This window comes from Ranitomeya variabilis, chromosome 2 (assembly GCF_051348905.1).
Source record: "Ranitomeya variabilis isolate aRanVar5 chromosome 2, aRanVar5.hap1, whole genome shotgun sequence".
Classification (NCBI taxonomy): domain Eukaryota; kingdom Metazoa; phylum Chordata; class Amphibia; order Anura; family Dendrobatidae; genus Ranitomeya; species Ranitomeya variabilis.
Window position 1 is genome coordinate 426,399,181 of NC_135233.1, and position 17,911 is coordinate 426,417,091.

General features: G+C 51.5%; 1 protein-coding gene across 8 annotated transcripts in view; it reads left to right on the forward strand.

The window, feature by feature from the left end:
* ARHGAP1 (Rho GTPase activating protein 1) overlaps window positions 1-9,921 on the forward strand; it is a 48,741-nt gene extending 38,820 nt beyond the window's left edge. For all 8 annotated transcript variants that reach the window (XM_077286850.1, XM_077286855.1, XM_077286847.1 and 5 more), the window contains 6 exons: window positions 2,244-2,351; window positions 2,428-2,507; window positions 3,432-3,509; window positions 3,987-4,115; window positions 7,349-7,452; window positions 7,533-9,921. In XM_077286850.1, coding sequence (XP_077142965.1) covers window positions 2,244-2,351; window positions 2,428-2,507; window positions 3,432-3,509; window positions 3,987-4,115; window positions 7,349-7,452; window positions 7,533-7,712 — 679 coding nt within the window. In that variant the 3' untranslated portion in view covers window positions 7,713-9,921. The remainder of the gene's footprint in view (window positions 1-2,243; window positions 2,352-2,427; window positions 2,508-3,431; window positions 3,510-3,986; window positions 4,116-7,348; window positions 7,453-7,532) is intronic.
* The last annotated feature ends 7,990 nt before the right edge of the window (window positions 9,922-17,911 follow it).

Consider the following 17,911-nt stretch of genomic DNA (forward strand, 5'->3'; position numbering starts at 1 on the left):
TGTAATGCCGGACACATGGCTCCTCTATATAGTGAGGGGCTCTCTGTGTAATGCCGGACACACATTTCCTCTATATAGTGAGGGGCTCTCTGTGTAATGCCGGACACATGGCTCCTCTATATAGTGAGGGGCTCTCTGTGTAATGCCGGACACACGGCTCCTCTATATAGTGAGGGGCTCTCTGTGTAATGCCGGACACATGGCTCCTCTATATAGTGAGGGGCTCTCTGTGTAATGCCGGACACATGGCTCCTCTATATAGTGAGGGGCTCTCTGTGTAATGCCGGACACACGGCTCCTCTATATAGTGAGGGGCTCTCTGTGTAATGCCGGACACATGGCTCCTCTATATAGTGAGGGGCTCTCTGTGTAATGCCGGACACATGGCTCCTCTATATAGTGAGGGGCTCTCTGTGTAATGCCGGACACATGGCTCCTCTATATAGTGAGGGGCTCTCTGTGTAATGCCGGACACATGGCTCCTCTCTATAGTGAGGGGCTCTCTGTGTAATGCCGGACACACGGCTCCTCTATATAGTGAGGTGCTCTCTGTGTAATGTCGGACACACGGCTCCTCTATATAGTGAGGGGCTCTCTGTGTAATGCCGGACACACATTTCCTCTATATAGTGAGGGGCTCTCTGTGTAATGCCGGACACATGGCTCCTCTCTATAGTGAGGGGCTCTCTGTGTAATGCCGGACACACGGCTCCTCTATATAGTGAGGGGCTCTCTGTGTAATGCCGGACACACGGCTCCTCTATATAGTGAGGGGCTCTCTGTGTAATGCCGGACACGCGGCTCCTCTATATAGTGAGGGTCTCTCTGTGTAAGGCCGGACACACGGCTCCTCTATATAGTGAGGGGCTCTCTGTGTAATGCCGGACACACGGCTCCTCTATATAGTGAGGGGCTCTCTGTGTAATGCCGGACACACGGCTCCTCTATACTCTATATAGTGATGGGCTCTCTGTGTAATGCCGGACACGCCGGCTCCTCTATATAGTGAGGGTCTCTCTGTGTAATGCCGGACACATGGCTCCTCTATATAGTGAGGGGCTCTCTGTGTAATGCCGGACACATGGCTCCTCTATATAGTGAGGGGCTCTCTGTGTAATGCCGGACACATGGCTCCTCTCTATAGTGAGGGGCTCTCTGTGTAATGCCGGACACGCGGCTCCTCTATATAGTGAGGGGCTCTCTGTGTAATGCCGGACACACGGCTCCTCTATACTCTATATAGTGAGGGGCTCTCTGTGTAATGCCGGACACACGGCTCCTCTATACTCTATATAGTGAGGGGCTCTCTGTGTAATGCCGGACACATGGCTCCTCTCTATAGTGAGGGGCTCTCTGTGTAATGCCGGACACACGGCTCCTCTATATAGTGAGGGGCTCTCTGTGTAATGTCGGACACACGGCTCCTCTATATAGTGAGGGGCTCTCTGTGTAATGCCGGACACGCGGCTCCTCTATATAGTGAGTGGCTCTCTGTATAATGTCGGACACACGGCTCCTCTATATAGTGAGGGGCTCTCTGTGTAACGCCGGACACACGTTTCCTCTATATAGTGAGGGTCTCACTGTGTAATGCCGGACACACGGCTCCTCTATATAGTGATGGGCTCTCTGTGTAATGCCGGACACACGGCTCCTCTATATAGTGATGGTCTCTCTGTATAATGCCGGACACATGGCTCCTCTATATAGTGAGGGGCTCTCTGTGTAATGCCGGACACATGGCTCCTCTATATAGTGAGGGGCTCGCTGTGTAATGTCGGACACATGGCTCCTCTACACAGCGAGCCCCTCACTATATAGAGGAGCCATGTGTCCGACATTACACAGCGAGCCCCTCACTATATAGAGGAGCCATGTGTCCGGCATTACACAGAGAGCCCCTCACTATATAGAGGAGCCATGTGTCCGGCATTACACAGAGAGCCCCTCACTATATAGAGGAGCCGCGTGTCTGACATTACACAGCGAGCCCCTCACTATATAATGTCAGACACGCGGCTCCTCTATATAGTGAGGGGCTCTCTGTGTAATGCCGGACACGCCGGCTCCTCTATATAGTGAGGGGCTCGCTGTGTAGCTCCTCTGGTTGGTAGAAAAGGTTCCCAAATAAATAGAGGACCTCTTTTATTATTTATTTATTAGACATTTTTTAATTAGGTATTTTTCAGGCCGTCCCTTTAATGAGAGCTCCTGCCTTATAATTCCTGACAACTTCTCCATAGATACGATGAGCTCATCCGCTCCACAATAAAGACGACACCGTCCAGCCAGAAGACCACCCCACCGCGGCCTCCCCTGCCAAACCAGCAGTTTGGGGTCTCCCTTCAGCAGTGAGTATTTTGGGGTTCACTTTTATTTGCTTTTCCTCTTTGTTTCGTTCCTTATATCTCTTTGTGTTATCTTCAGACTCAAAGACAAACGCTCCGAAAGCGACCAGAAGATTCCCCAAGTCGTGCAAGAGACCGTGGCCTATCTGAGGATGAACGGTCAGTGCCGGGAATATCGTGTAATCTCCTGATACACAGTACAGGGATAATGCACACAGTGATGTCACAGTACAGGGATAATACACACAGTGATGGCACAGTACAGGGATAATACACACAGTGATGTCACAGTACAGGGATAATACACACAGTGATGTCACAGTACAGGGATACTGCACACAGTGATGGCACAGTACAGGGATAATGCACACAGTGATGTCACAGTACAGGGATAATGCACACAGTGATGTCACAATACAGGGATACTGCACACAGTGATGGCACAGTACAGGGATAATACACACAGTGATGTTACAGTACAGGGATACTGCACGCAGTGATGTCACAGTACAGGGATAATACACACAGTGATGTTACAGTACAGGGATAATACACACAGTGATGTTACAGTACAGGGATACTGCACGCAGTGATGTCGCAGAGTTCTGTTAATGTCCATTTACACTCGATGCTGATCAGGATTATTTTTGGTATCTTGTGGTCTCACCAGACTGATGAATATGCTGTGAATGTTAGTTCTTCTGTGACCTGTTCTTCACAAGAGATCGTGGTCTCTGCCGAGAACAATGGCAACCTATAGGCCCTAAATGATCTGTCACAGATGTATTACTGGTTGTTCGGCGCACACGAGGCAGGCTCTGCCTGTGAAGACGGGCTAATAAATGGCCGCTGACAGGTGGTCTATGACCCTGCGCATCGCTCTGCAGAGAATAAACCAAGAATTAAATGGTTGAAGCGAAACTGTAATGATGGATGCAGTGGCTGTGGTCTCTCCCGGGAGGTGTCCGACAGCTCGGGCCTCGGCTTCCTCCTCAGTTATGACTTCTTGGCTGTTATACACACATGCAGTATGGCCGCACCGACTCGGGCAGGGTTTCACCTGTGACTTCTTTGGTCTTGCAGCGTTGAGCACGGAGGGAATATTCCGGAGGTCGGCCAGCACTCAGGTGGTACGAGAAGTTCAGCAGAAGTATAATATTGGTGAGTATGAAAGCTGCTCCAAAGTGATCGGAGAGATCAGCTGTGATCACTGAGGATCCTGGTGGCGAGTGTCAGTGTCTGTGCAGCGCCACCACAGGGGAAATGAGGTATTACACAATGTCCATGTAAGTAATGGTGTAACGTATGGACGTCGGGTCCCCCCCGATCCGCAGACTGTCTGTGTAGGTGCTTCCTCCTCAGGTGAGACGATAAGGGCCCTAAACATTGCGCCCACCCCCATATTCACTGATTAGCTCTCAATGTCACACTCACAAATCATTTCTGCCTTTTTCCCACTTTTTTGTGTCCGTTCACCCAAAAACTGTGTGAAATCTTGTGTAGTGTGGTGTAGGAAGGCAGGACGCTGGCATGGGATGCTGGGAGTGGTAGTCCCACAGCCTCAGGTTATAAACCACTGATGAGTGACAGATTGCTCATTGGTCCGTACTAATGACGGCGTCTGTTCTGTCTGTCCAGGATCCCCGGTGGACTTCCAGCAGTACGACGACGTCCACCTGACCGCGGTCATCCTGAAGACCTTCCTCCGAGAGCTCCCAGACCCCCTGCTGACGTATAACCTGTACAATTACGTGGTCGGATTCTCCAGTAAGTGAAGATTGTGGCGCAATCAGATTACAGCCGACGGGGCGAAAAGATGGAGAATAGAAGCAGAGGCCTGAGTGGTCGCTGCACGCGAATCCAGGGGAAGACGAGACCCGCGCTAAATCAAACAAGTAGCGCTGTCGCTTTTTCTCCCCTGCACAGCAGCGCTTCAGGCTTGTTTGTGTGTGTGTGTGTGTGTGTATGTATATGTGTGTGTGTGTGTGTGTGTGTGTGTGTGTGTATATAAAGATTCAAAGAAGCTTTATTGGCAGGACCAAATGCACATCAGTTTTGCCAAAGCAAGTGTATAAAGGCAATAGGGATAGGGACTGTGGGGATGTTGGGTAGGAGCTGTAGGGGAGGTGGATGGGGGCAGATCCATTGTGGGGGCTATGGTCCATGGCATAGGGGAGGTGGATGGGGGCAGATCCATTGTGGGGGCTATGGTCCATGGCATAGGGGAGGTGGATGGGGGCAGATCCATTGTGGGGGCTATAGTCCATGGCATCATAGTTCTCTTTCTCGCAGTCTATGACATTCGCTCACATACCGCGCTGCTATCTCCACTGCTCTCTCTTCTCCCAGCAGGATATATGTCTTCTCTTCCTCCTTCATGGTGATGAAGTCCGGGAAGAGATGTGAGAGTCTCCTGAAGTGAGTGTCCCTCACTGCTGAGTATTTGGAGCAGTGTAGCAGGAAGTGGGTTTCGTCCTCTATGGCCTCCTGATCACAGTGTTGGCACAGTCTTTCCTCCCTGGGCTTGTAGTTCTGCCTGTGTCGGCCACATTCGATGGCCAGACTGTGGGCACTGAGTCTATATCGGCTCAGGATCTTGCAATCTCTGGGGTCCGGGAGTTTCTCCAGATATGGGGCCAGTCTGTAGTCTCTCTGTAGACTCCGGTACATGATCAGTTTCTGTGAGCTGATGATATCATTCTTCCAGTCACTGACATACTTCTCCTGGCCTTCGTCTGCCATCTTCCTGATTCTGGCTTTTTTCAGGTTGTTGTGATTGGTGTTCTGGTCCGGTTGGGTTAGGCTGGGCTGTTCCGAGGGTTCTGGTTTTTCTGTTTCACCTACATGTATCAGGGCTTTATGGTGATGGGAGCTTGGATTGCTCCTATGCAGGTGAGCCCTGTATGTATATGTGTATGTATATATATATGTATGTATATGTGTATGTATATATATATATATATATATATATATATATATATATATATATATATATATATATATATATATATATATATATATATATATATTAGTACAGACCAAAAGTTTGGACACGCTTTCTCATTTAAAGATTTTTCATGACTATGAAAATTGTACATTCACACTGAAGGTATCAAAACTATGAATTAACACATATGGAATTATATACTTAACAAAAAAGTGTGAAACAACTGAAATTATGTCTTATATTCTAGGTTCTTCAAAGTAGCCACCTTTTGCTTTGATGACTGCTTTGCACACTCTTGGCATTCTCTTGATGAGCTTCAAGAGGTAGTCACCGGGAATGGTTTTCAGTTCACAGGTGTGCCCTGTCAGGTTTAATAAGTGGGATTTCTTGCCTTTATAAATGGGGTTGGGACCATCACTTGTGTTGTGCAGAAGTCTGGTGGATACACAGCTGATAGTCCTACTGAATAGACTGTTAGCTGCTTTTTTTCATGCCATAATACAAATTCTAAGTAAAGAAAAACAAGTGGCCATAATTACTTTAAGAAAAGAAGGTCAGTCTGTCCGAAAAATTGGGAAAACTTTGAAAGTGTCCCCAAGTGCAGTGACAAAAACCATCAAGCGCTACAAAGAAATTGGCTCACATGAGGACCGCCCCAGGAAAGGAAGACCAAGAGTCACCTCTGCTTCTGAGGATAAGTTTATCCAAGTCACCAGCTTCCGAAATCGCAGGTTAACAGCAGCTCAGATTAGAGACCAGGTCAATGCCACACTGCAGCAGCAGCAGCAGACACATCTCTACAACAACTGTTAAGAGGAGACTTTGGGCAGCAGGCCTTCATGGTATAATAGCTGCTAGGAAACCACTGCTAAGGACAGGCAACAAGCAGAAGAGACTTGTTTGGGCTAAAGAACACAAGGAATGGACATTAGACCAGTGCAAATCTGTGCTTTGGTCTGATGAGTCCAAATTTGAGATCTTTGGTTCCAACCACCGTGTCTTTGTGCGACGCAGAAAAGGTGAACGGATGTATTCTACATGCCTGGTTCCCACCGTGAAGCATGGAGGAGGAGGTGTGATGGTGTGGGGGTTCTTTGCTGGTGACACTGTTGGGGATGTATTCAAAACTGAAGGCATACTGAACCAGCATGGCTACCACAGCATCTTGCAGCGGCATGCTATTCCATCTGGTTTGCGTTTAGTTGGACCATCATTTAGTTTTCAACAGGACAATGACCCGAAACACACCTCCAGGCTGTGTAAGGGCTATTTGACCAAGAGTGAGAGTGATCGAAATGGTTTGGGGTGAGCTGGACCGCAGAGTGAAGGCAAAAGGGCCAACCAGTGCTAAGCATCTCTGGGAACGCCTTCAAGATTGTTGGAAGACCATTCCCGGTGACTACCTCTTGAAGCTCATCAAGAGAATGCCAAGAGTGTGCAAAGCAGTCATGAATGCAAAGGTGGCTACTTTGAAGAACCTGGAGTATAAGACATATTTTCAGTTGTTTTACACTTTTTTGTTAAGTATATAATTCCACATGTGTTAATTCATAGTCTTGATGCCTTCAGTGTGAAAGTACAATTTTCATAGTCATGAAAAATCTTTAAATGAGAAGGTGTGTCCAAACTTTGGGTCTGTACTGTATATGTACATATATATATATATATATATAGTCGGACCCCTCTGATCATAGTGATATGGGCGAGACTGCATGGCTCAGTGAGTAGGAGCGCTGCTTTGCGGGTACGATCATTGCTTTAGGAATATGGGGGTCTGATGTCTGCCAATCATGGAGCAGAATGCCATCACTTTAATTCTCCCCGCAACAATCAGCCGCAATGATTTTATTAAAAGGTTATCCGGGATGTGTGGAGCTCCGACCCTCCGTAACCGCTAAGGCTGGTGACTGACTATAGGCCGGCAGCCATAGACCAGCGGAGTAGGTGGTCTCCCTGAGCCAGAGCGGAGGGTCACTAATGCCCCCCACCAGCATCATCTTTGGTGATCTGTTTTCAATCCGGCTTTCAGTCTTCCCGTACGGATCTCTTGCAGATTTGGAGCCGGAGACACGGGTGGAATCCACTCGAGAGACTCTGAAGACTTTGCCTCAAGAGAATTACGAAGTTCTGCGCTTCCTCCTCGCTTTTCTAGTTGAGGTAAGACGGCGGCTCCTCAGTAACGTGCCGGGTGTTTCGTCAGTTCTCTCCCTCACCGATGGTCTCCGACTCTTCTTCAGGTGTCCGCCCGGAGCGACCAGAACAAGATGACAAACGCCAACCTGGCTGTGGTGTTCGGCCCCAACCTCCTCTGGGCAAAAGACGTGGCCATGACCCTGAAAGCCATAAATCCCATCAACACCTTCACAAAGTTCCTGCTCGACCGCCAGAAGGAGCTGTTCGAGGACATTCACTTGTAAATCTGACTGTTCCTGCTGCGACATGTCACCACTTGCCAGCCGAATGCTGCCCGGCCCCTCCACCGCGTCACCGTTTGTCCTGCGTCTGCACATGCCACTTTGGAGCCGCATCTCCAATGCAGCTTGTAGCACCGGGGTGCATGCCAAATACAACGCCACCCGCATGGGGGCAGCAGCCGGCGCCTCTGGTACGCAAAGCAGCACTCCCGTGTGAGCGGTGTGGCATGTCGGGCGCGAGGCGGTGCACAAAATGATGGAACCCCCTGAACACAACGCCTCTGTCCGTATCCTCTCCTCCACATTCCTCCGAGCTTCTCTGTATTCACTGCCGGACGAGACCCGACTGCCATCCGTAGCTCCTGTGACGCCCAGGAGAAGCTTTTTGGGAATTTTTTAGGGCGACTTTGTGGCAAATCTCATTTTTCGCTCTGGAAGATTGGCACAAAGTTTTACTCCGGTGGTCCGGGATCTGTGTTGCCCCCTTCTCTTGCTTTTATCCCTTATGGTGGTTGCTTTTTTATGTTGTTTTATGAATATATTTTTATACATGTCGCTCGCTCTGCACAAAACCCCACAGCCGTCACGTATCTGTGTATAAATGACATCCCGGGAGGGTGACCGTCAAGATTCGGCTTGTAAAAGGGAAGAAACGCCTTCAGCTAGTTCCCATAATGCATAATATCCATCAGAAAATTATGGATGCTTCCTTCATGGAACATCGCCACATCTGGCCACAGGTTGAGAGTGGTATTGCAGGTCAGCCTCACTTATTTTAATGGGGCTGAGCTGCAATACTGCGTACAAACTGTGGACAGGTGTGGCGCTGTTTCTAGAAGGAAGCAGCCATGTTTTCCTCATCCTGTTTGAGGATTGGCCCTTGACTCGCATTTCTCGCCTGTCTACCGATGTGTGATTGGCGGGACCACAGCGACCAGAGGAACTAATAGGGGTCCTGTTTCCCCCCTTGTAATGCGGGGGTACTACTGTGCTCGGCCACCAATCTTGTGGGGGTGCCTAAAACTAGCCTGAGCTCCTTATCTCCCCCTAGTGGAGGCTGCAGGTGCTTACATATACATTGTTTTTCTCTAAGCTGAGGATTTGGAGCTTTGTATCAGAGATCAGACCACGACACGGATATTATCAGAATCAGGCTAATCCACATTATGACAGGTGACGGCAGCAGTGATGGCGGGCAGTGCCACCTCTGTCTTGTCTGTTGCTTTGTGTGCCATGTCATTATTTCTCCCTGGCCGATCGGTGGTGACCGGTCATGACGGTGACGTTAATGCCCTCGATGTAGCTCGGTGTTCTGCGGTCGTGTTCCTGCTCTTAGCACAATCCTGTCCTTTATAAAGTGCATTTATGAATACGGTTTTGTAACTTTTCATGCTATTTTGCCAAATGTTTGCCTTCTAGGATGTATTGTTTTCTACGCTTTAATGTATGATTATGGCTTTACCTCCACGTGAGCGGGTTCCTTTTTTTTCTGTTTTTGGGAGGGTCCAATGGGCGTCATCGGCTGCGGATTAAAGGTCATCAAAGGGATTTATAAGACCTGGAGGTCGGAAACGCTGCATGTCTCCTCTTGCCGGATTTCCCCGGGGGGCAACATCATCGTTGTGATGTGACAAATGCATGACGTCAGACTGTCCTATAAATCCGGAAACTCTGGGGGATGCCGGCAAGTAGGAGGAGGGTCGCAGGGACATTACCTGGTGCCCATGGACTAGTGACGTGACTGCCGGCCCAGATTCATCCTTTAGCCCCAATAACATTTTTACTCATCATCATCAATATCTGCTAAAGCTGAGAAACTCCTTGTAGGGGAACGATCCTACACCTGTTGCAGATCGCTGCGTCCCCCCGCAGAGCGGGAATATGGTGACGGATCCGCCACAACCCCCATCGTGTCCCTATTGGAATGCATTACTGATAGATTTGGGAATCACAGATCCCATAGTGTGAATGAGCACCTATTTTAAGGTATACAGCTCCCATGCAGTTACAGTACTGTGCAGTCAGGTATAAGGGGCAGAAGGCAGGGGGTAACACGTATGTGGAGGTAACGTGACGGCGGCGATTTCTCAGTCTGCAACGTCAAATTATGCCGAGGATTCAGTCTGTGCAACACACATCTAGTGCGGTTTTTGCTGCATCATATCATTCCCTGATGTGGACGTGTCTGTGGCAGCCATGTTTTTCCATCCCACCATCCCCCCCCCGTAATCAGACGGAAATCATTGTTTTCAGTCGTCTCCTGCTTTGTGTGAATGGATGTAGTCTTTGCCTACATTGCTCACGTCCTGCCCTCGGGACACGAGACGCCGGTGGGATCGACCCCGCGACCAGACACCGTGTAACCGTGTTTTTGGTGCGAACCCCCCGAGGATTTGCCTCTTCCTCCTTTTCTAGTTCCCGTGTGTCGTGGTTCTCATCCGATGGTTCCTGCCTCGCGTCACATTTTTATTCTGCTTGTGATTTCATGTTTTGTACTTCAATTTCGAAGAGGAAAAAAAAAATCAGTCCGTGAGACGTAACTCGTGTCCTCGTCTTATTTCTGGGCGCGATTGTTTCAGATGGGAAAACTCTGTTTTGTCCAAAGGGGGAATTATTAAAGCGGCTGCACACGGACATAATGCGGGGGCGATCGTCTTTATTTTAAATGCATGTGTTTTGCGTTAAAATAGGGATTTTTGTGTGTACTCACCGTAAAATCCTTTTCTCCGAGCCACTCATTGGGGGACACAGGACCATGGGTGTTATGCTGCTGTCTCTAGGAGGCTGACACTAAGTTGAGACAAAAAAGAGTTAGCTCCTCCCCTGCAGTATACACCCTCATGCTGGCTTCCAGAGACCCAGTTCAGTGCAAAAGCAGTAGGAGATTAATAACAGTACAATACCTAACATTAGAGTATAACATGTCGAAGACAGTCAGGAACCAAAAAGGTAACAAGCTATAAAGCTAAAAGGGTGGGTGCTGTGTCCCCCAATGAGTGGCTCGGAGAAAAGAATTTTACGGTGAGTACACACAAAAATCCCTGTTTCTCCTTCGCCACATTGGGGGACACAGGACCATGGGACATCCCAAAGCAGTCCCTGGGTGGGAAACAAACCAACCAAATAAACTCCGTGTACCAACTGACTATAAATGCGCTACGGCCGCTTGCAGAATACGTATGCCAAGGGCCGCATCCGCAGAAGATTGAATATGGACATTGTAGTGCTTTGAAAAAGTATGCAGGCTGGACCACGTTGTGGCCTTGCAAACCTGCTCCACTGTCGCCTGGTGCCGGATGGCCCAGGAAGCACCCAATGACCGAGTAGAGTGTGCTCTAATCCCCGCCGGGACAGGTCTGGCCCTGACCCGATAGGATTCTTCGATAGCAGACCGAATCCATCTGGCTATCGTGGCCTTAGACGCCGCTAAACCCTTTCTGTGACCCTCCGGGAGAACAAAGAGGGAGTCCGATTTGCGGAAAGGAGCAGTTCTGGAAATGTATCTCCTGAGGGCCCGTACCACATCCAGGGTATGAAGGGCTTTTTCGACCCTGTGTTTTGGCTGTGGGCAGAAAGCGGGAAGAATGATGTCCTCGTTAAGGTGGAAAGATGAGACCACCTTAGGGAAAAAGTCCGGAGATGGGCGTAGAACTACCTTGTCCTGGTGGAAGGCAAGGAAAGGCGCCCGGCAGGATAAAGCAGTCAATTCTGAGACCCGTCTGATAGATGTCACTGCCACAAGAAAGGCAACCTTCCAGGAGAGGACAGGTAGCGGCACGTCCTGAAGAGGTTCAAACGGAGGTTCCTGAAGAACGCTCAAGACCAAATTGAGATCCCAGGTCTCTAACGGCATTCTGTAGGGGGGTACCACATGGGAGACCCCCTGAATGAAGGTCCTGACTTGCAAGTTGGCAGCGATCCTACGTTGAAACAACACGGATAGAGCCGAGATCTGACCCTTGAGGGAACTCAGTGCCAGGCCGGAATCTAAACCGGACTGCAAGAAATCCAAAATGGAAGGAATAGAGAAAACAAGCGGAGGGCGACTTCGGAGCCTGCACCACGAGAAGTAGGTCTTCCAGGTACGGTGGTAGATGCGAGCGGAGGACGTCTTGCGAGCTTTGATCATGGTGGGAATGACCTGCTGAGAGAAACCGGCTTGGGTTAGAATCCAGGTTTCAACAGCCACGCCGTTAAACGTAGAGCCCCTGAGCTCTGGTGGAAGATCGGCCCTTGACGAAGCAGATCTGGGCAGTCTGGTAACCGCCAGGGAACGTCGGACACGAGCTGAACGAGCTCCGCGTACCATGCGCGACGTGGCCAATCCGGGGCAACAAGGATGACCTGAACCCCCTCCGTCTTGATTTTTCGGACCACCTTTGGTAGTAAGAGAAGCGGAGGGAACACGTACGGAAGTTGGAAACGATGCCACGGGTATATCAGAGCGTCCACCCTGATGGCCTGGGGATCCCGAGAACGTGCTATGAAGTTGTGAACTTTGGCGTTCAGTCTGGACGCCATCAGATCCACGTCCGGGGTTCCCCATCGAAGGCAGATTTGCTGGAAAACCTCTGGATGAAGTTCCCACTCCCCCGAGGCGAGGCCCTGACGGCTGAGAAAATCCGCCGCCCAGTTCTCCACGACCGGAATGTGCACCGCGGAAATGGTAGAGTGGTTGGCCTCGGCCCAACGAAGAATGTGGGAGACTTCCTGCATCTCCGCCCTGCTTCGGGTACCCCCTTGATGGTTTATATACGCCACGGCTGTTACGTTGTCCGATTGAACTCGAACTGGGTGACCCGCAAGCAGGGGATGAAAGCGTCTCAGGGCGAGTCTGATCGCACGAATTTCCAGGATGTTTATAGGGAGCCTCGACTCCCGAATTGTCCAACGCCCCTGGGCAGAGTGGTGTAGGAAAACCGAGGAGACTGGCATCGGTGGTTACCACCAGCCAGCGGATCGGGAGAAAAGACTTCCCCTGGAGGAGAGAGGATCCCAGAGTCCACCATGTGAGGGCTTGCCTGATCCGTGGTGACAGAGGGCATGGGCGATCGAAGGATAAGGGATTCCTGTCCCAGATGTCCAGCAGAGCCTGTTGTAAGGGGCGGAGATGGAGTTGAGCGAAGGGAACAGCTTCTATTGCGGCCACCATCTTTCCCAGAATCTTCATGGCAAAACGGATGGACCGGGGACGAGGGTGACAGAGCGTCCGAGCTCCCTGCTGAAGCTCTTGGGCCTTGGACCGAGGAAGTAAGATCAGTCCCCTCGATGTGTCCAGGATCATGCCTAGGAATGAAATCCGTCGGGCAGGAATGGGAGAGGACTTGTCCGAGTTGATTAGCCAGCCCAGGCGCGAAAGAGAATCCAAGGTAATGCGGACGCTTGCTTCGCAGGCCTGATAAGACGGACCTTTTATGAGGAGGTCGTCTAAGTATGGCAACACGACCACTCCTCGAGAGTGAAGAATAGCCATGACAGCCGCCATGACTTTTGTAAATACCCTGGGCGCCGTGGCGAGACCGAAGGGTAAGGCTGTGAACTGAACATGGTCGTCCAGGATGGCGAAACGGAGAAACTTTTGATGTGGCGGGAAGATAGGGATGTGAAGGTAAGCATCCTTGATATCTATTGATGCTAGGAACTCCCCTCTTTCCATAGAGGAGATGACTGATCGGAGAGATTCCATCCTGAAGTGCCGTACCTTTACGTACTTGTTTAGGAGCTTGAGGTCCAAAATGGGGCGAACCGTCCCGTCCTTTTTCGGCACAACGAAGAGGTTTGAGTAGAAACCCCTGAATCTCTCGTGTTCCGGAACCGGAACAATGACCCCGCTTTGGCGGAGGGATTCGATGGCGCAGCGAAGGGCGCCGGAATGAGCTCCCGAACTTGGGAGACGAGAGGGAAAAAACCGTGCTGGAGGGGAGGCGGAGAATTCTAGTTTGTAACCAGACGACATCAGATCCTATCCCATTCGTCGTGGACGACGGAGAGCCAGACGTGCTGAAAAAGAAGCAGACGTCCGCCAACTTTGGAGGTGTCGACTGGAAAAGACCCCGAGTCATTGCGAGGCGAATCTGGCAGGCCTGGACCCTCTGGTTCTGGGTTGCCTAGGCTTTCCTCGCCAGGACTCATTCGGCCTGAAGGAAGGTCGAGAGTCCCTATCTGGGCGAGCGGATCGTTCTGATCTGGATGAGGGGGCAGAATTGGACCAGAATGGGCTACTGCGAAAGGGCCGAAAGCGAAAATATTGTTGACGCTGAAAAGCGGCTTTGGGCCTATGTTGAGGGAGGAACTTGCTCTTTCCTTCTGTAGCGTCAGAAATAAGCTGGTCTAATTTTTCTCCGAAAAGACGCCCGCTCTGAAAGGGAAGGGAAATCAGAGACTTTTTTGAGGAGGAATCTGCGCGCCACTCTCTGAGCCAGATAGCTCTCCTAATGGTGATGGCGTTAGAAGCTGCAGTTGCTGCACAGTCCGCCGCGTCGAGGGACGCATACATCACATAATCTCCAGCCATGGCAATTTGTTTGGCCAGGTCTGCCACCTCAGTAGGAAGTTCCTGTTCCTGAATGGATTTAGCGAGGGCATCCGCCCAGTAAACCATTGCCTTGGCAACCCACGCCGCAGCGAAGGAGGGAGATAGAGAAGAACCCGAGGCTTCGTACACTGAGCGAGCTAGGGAATCTAGCTGGCGTTCTGTGGGACTCTTAATAGAAGCACCGTCAGGAACGGATAGGAGAGTTTTGGTTGCCAAGCGCGAAACCGGAGGATCTACTTGTGGAGATTCCGTCCAATCTTTAACAAGATCTGCAGAAAAGGGATACTTCGACTCCAGAGTCTTTTTGCCTGTAAAACGCTTATCCGGACGCTCCCTGTGTCGCCTGACTATATCCAGGAAATCTGGGTGAGAGGCGAACGTCTTATGGAAACGCTTGTTTCTCGTAAAGGAAACAGAATGGTCCGGGGCAGAATTAGAATCGTCGTCCACTTTTAGTGTATGATTGACTGCCTCAATGAGTGAGTCGACAGTAGACCTAAACTCCGGAGCATCCGGGTCTAAGGATGCATAAGACTCATACTCAGAGTCGTGATCGCTACGGGCCTCTAGGGAGGGTGAGCGAGAAGTGGAGCTACCAGAGGCTGACTGGTGTGACGAGTGCTCAGGGGAGGTAGTGCGGATCCGTTTTCTGGATGACCGTGCCTCCTTCCGGTGAGAGCGGCCCCTGCTGGCCGACGATTCCCCTGTTACGGAGGGATCTCTTAACCCAGGAAAAAGAGGGCCCCGCTCCCCAGAGGGGTCCTGAAGAGATTTAATCGCTTTGGCCAGCGAATCCACAGACTGTGACAGGGACGCCACCCACTCCGGGGGACTAGATACACTGGGGTCGGTAGCGGCGGAGGGCTCCTGGGCATCTGGGGCATCGCAGGCTGAGCAGAGGGAGGAACTCTGAGGCCGAGGAAGAGGAGCCTGGCAGGTGGTACACGTAGTAAAAAAGGTAGTATGCACCTTAGTGATCTTTCTGGTCCTTGACTGGGACATGGTGTACGCTAAAGTAAAAGACAGTGCACAGGGCCTGTAAGCTGTGGAAGCGAGGGCGATGCTGCAAGGGAGAACTAACGTCGTCTCCTTACCCGTGGTCCTGTGTCCCGCTGAGAGAGGAAGAGCGGTGGTGCTGGTGGAGAGACAGCCAGCGGACAGGGCGCTGCACTTGGAGGAGCGCAGCCGGCAGTCAGAGCTCTGCACGTGGAGCTGGAGCTGCGGCGTGCAGAGAAGAAAGATGGCCGCTGGGGGTTGGTGAGGGGAATCTCGCAGAGAACGAGAAGCGCCAGGACCAGGGGGCGGAGCCGCCGAATGATGCGAAAAAGGGGGCGGAGCCTATCGGGAACCGGCCTGCTAGGCCGAAGCCGGGGACTAAATTTGCGGCTTCGGCCCGGCGCGCGGCCGAGGAGCGCCGGACCCTAGGGGAGACCCTGAAAAGGAGAAGGAGCCCTCCGGAACCGCTGGGGAGACCGACCCTCCCCCAAATGGTATGGCACTTACCCCGACAGAAGGGGAGAAAAAGCAGAGAAGCCTGCTGCACCAGCGGTCAGAGATGTTTTCCATGGATCTGGTGAGCTGTGCCTGGGGGATTAGGACGGTGCAGGGTTGGGGGAAGCCTCTATCCACCATCCCCATGAAAGGGGTGGAGAGGAACCGTCCGCCTCCTTCCATCATCCGCTTTCTCAGTGATGCAGTGGGGGCTGCACGGACGCCACAATGTAAGGTGCCTCTGAACAGCCGAGGGTAAAACCTGGTGGTCAGGGCTGAATGTCCGGCAATAGGCCTGGCTGCAGAAGAGGATACTGAAGGTGAGACTCCAGTGCTCGTCTGATAAGGGAGGGGGAGATCGGTGCCCTTGAAGGGGCCCGTCGCCCCTAAAAATCAGCTCAGGCAGTGGCTTCCCACGTCGCAGGAGAGGATACGGAGAGGTGAAACTCCCGGGCTCGCCTGTTGTTTGTTCGGGGGAGATCGGAACATGAAAGAATCCGTCGCCCCCTTCGTCCGGGATAGAAAGGTTTAAAATCAGTGTGCCTCCTACGGACACTAAGCTTGAACTGGGTCTCTGGAAGCCAGCATGAGGCCGGGGTCACACATGCGAGTTTCTCCTACGCCTCATTGGGGGACACAGGACCATGGGTGTTATGCTGCTGCCACTAGGAGGACACTAAGTAAACAGAAAGATTAACTCCTCCTCTGCAGTATACACCCCTTCACTGGATACAATTTCAACCAGTTCTTGCTTAGTGTCTGTAGGAGGCACTTGGGTCTGTTTTCAGGCCCCAACTTTCTTATTTTAATTTTTATTTTAAAGTTTTTAGTTTTCTGTAAATTTTTAATTTTTTACTTAACGGAGTGAAGGGGGCGACGGGTTCCTTTTTTTATAGGGTCCGCTCTCCCCCGAACCATCAACAGGCGAGCACGGCGAGTATACCTCCCCGTCCCTCTCCTGCGACGTATGGGGCACGCCTAATCTACGCTAGGGCGACGGTTCCTATACGGTCCCGATCTCCCCCCTGTAAGATGGCGAGCACATGGAGTATACCTCTTATGTGCATCTCCCGGGCTCCACCGCACTCAAGCCCTCATCTTAGCGTCTCGTAGTCCCCACAGTAGCCGTAAGCCCCCTGTGGCAGGCGCAGAAGAACCCTGCAAAAATCTCCATGCGGCAGGCACAGCTGTAAATCCCCTGAGAAGGCAAGCATACTTCAGGAGGCTCTCCGTCCCCCGACACAGGGAGGATCGATTGAGCTGGAGGTGGTCCCTCCTTTGGTGAGTACTATCTTCCTCACGCTACCGGCGTGGGAAGAAGCGGTCCGGGTCCCTGGGGAGAGGTACCGCTGGCTAGATGCCAGCGACGATTGTTAGGCGTGGCGTCGCGGCCGCCAGAGCGCTTCGTCGGCCGGCTCCACTAATTTAGTCCCCGGCTTCTCCAGCCGGACTAGGCCGCAGTTCAAAAAACCCGCCCACGCCGGAGCCCCGCCCACTGTTCAGGCGCTTCTCGTTTTGAATGAGAAGAGCCCTGCAAATCTCGGGCGCCATCTTGGGACTCCACTGCTACAGGGAAATACAGCCGAAAACGCTACCTCCCTCTCTTCCTCCCTGGGGACACCAGTTCAGGACCGTGGGTAAGCTGCTCCGCTGCATAGGGAAAAGCTTAACCCCTTCCCTGCTCACATAACTGCTACTGCGGTTTATCGGAGATAGACATTCACTATGTCTCAATCTATGGAAAAAAGGGGACAAAAAAGCACACTGTATTTTTAACCATTTGTGCCACTTGCAAGTCTGCCTTGCCAAGTACCCACAGTCCCCCCTTGTGCCAGAACTGTGACCTGGCCAGTGCGCAGCCGCCTTCTGCCGCCACTTCCTATGTCGTCTCCTGAGTGGGCCGCGCACGTTCAGTGGAATCCTGGGTCCTCCTTAAACCAGAATTCACCTCCGTCGGCTGCGACGGAATCTGATAACGGCGCTGTCCGAACACAGGGGGTGCACCGTTGTACGGGACTCCCGGGATTCCAGGAAAAGGACCTTTTCCCCATCTCCCGTACACGCACGAGCTTCAGCTTCTGCAAGCTCATTTTCTCGCTCCCCCTCCCCTGAGGGTCGCAGCGTACAGGGCTCAGTATATGAGTCGGAGGAATCTTTAACCCAGACTCCTCTATTG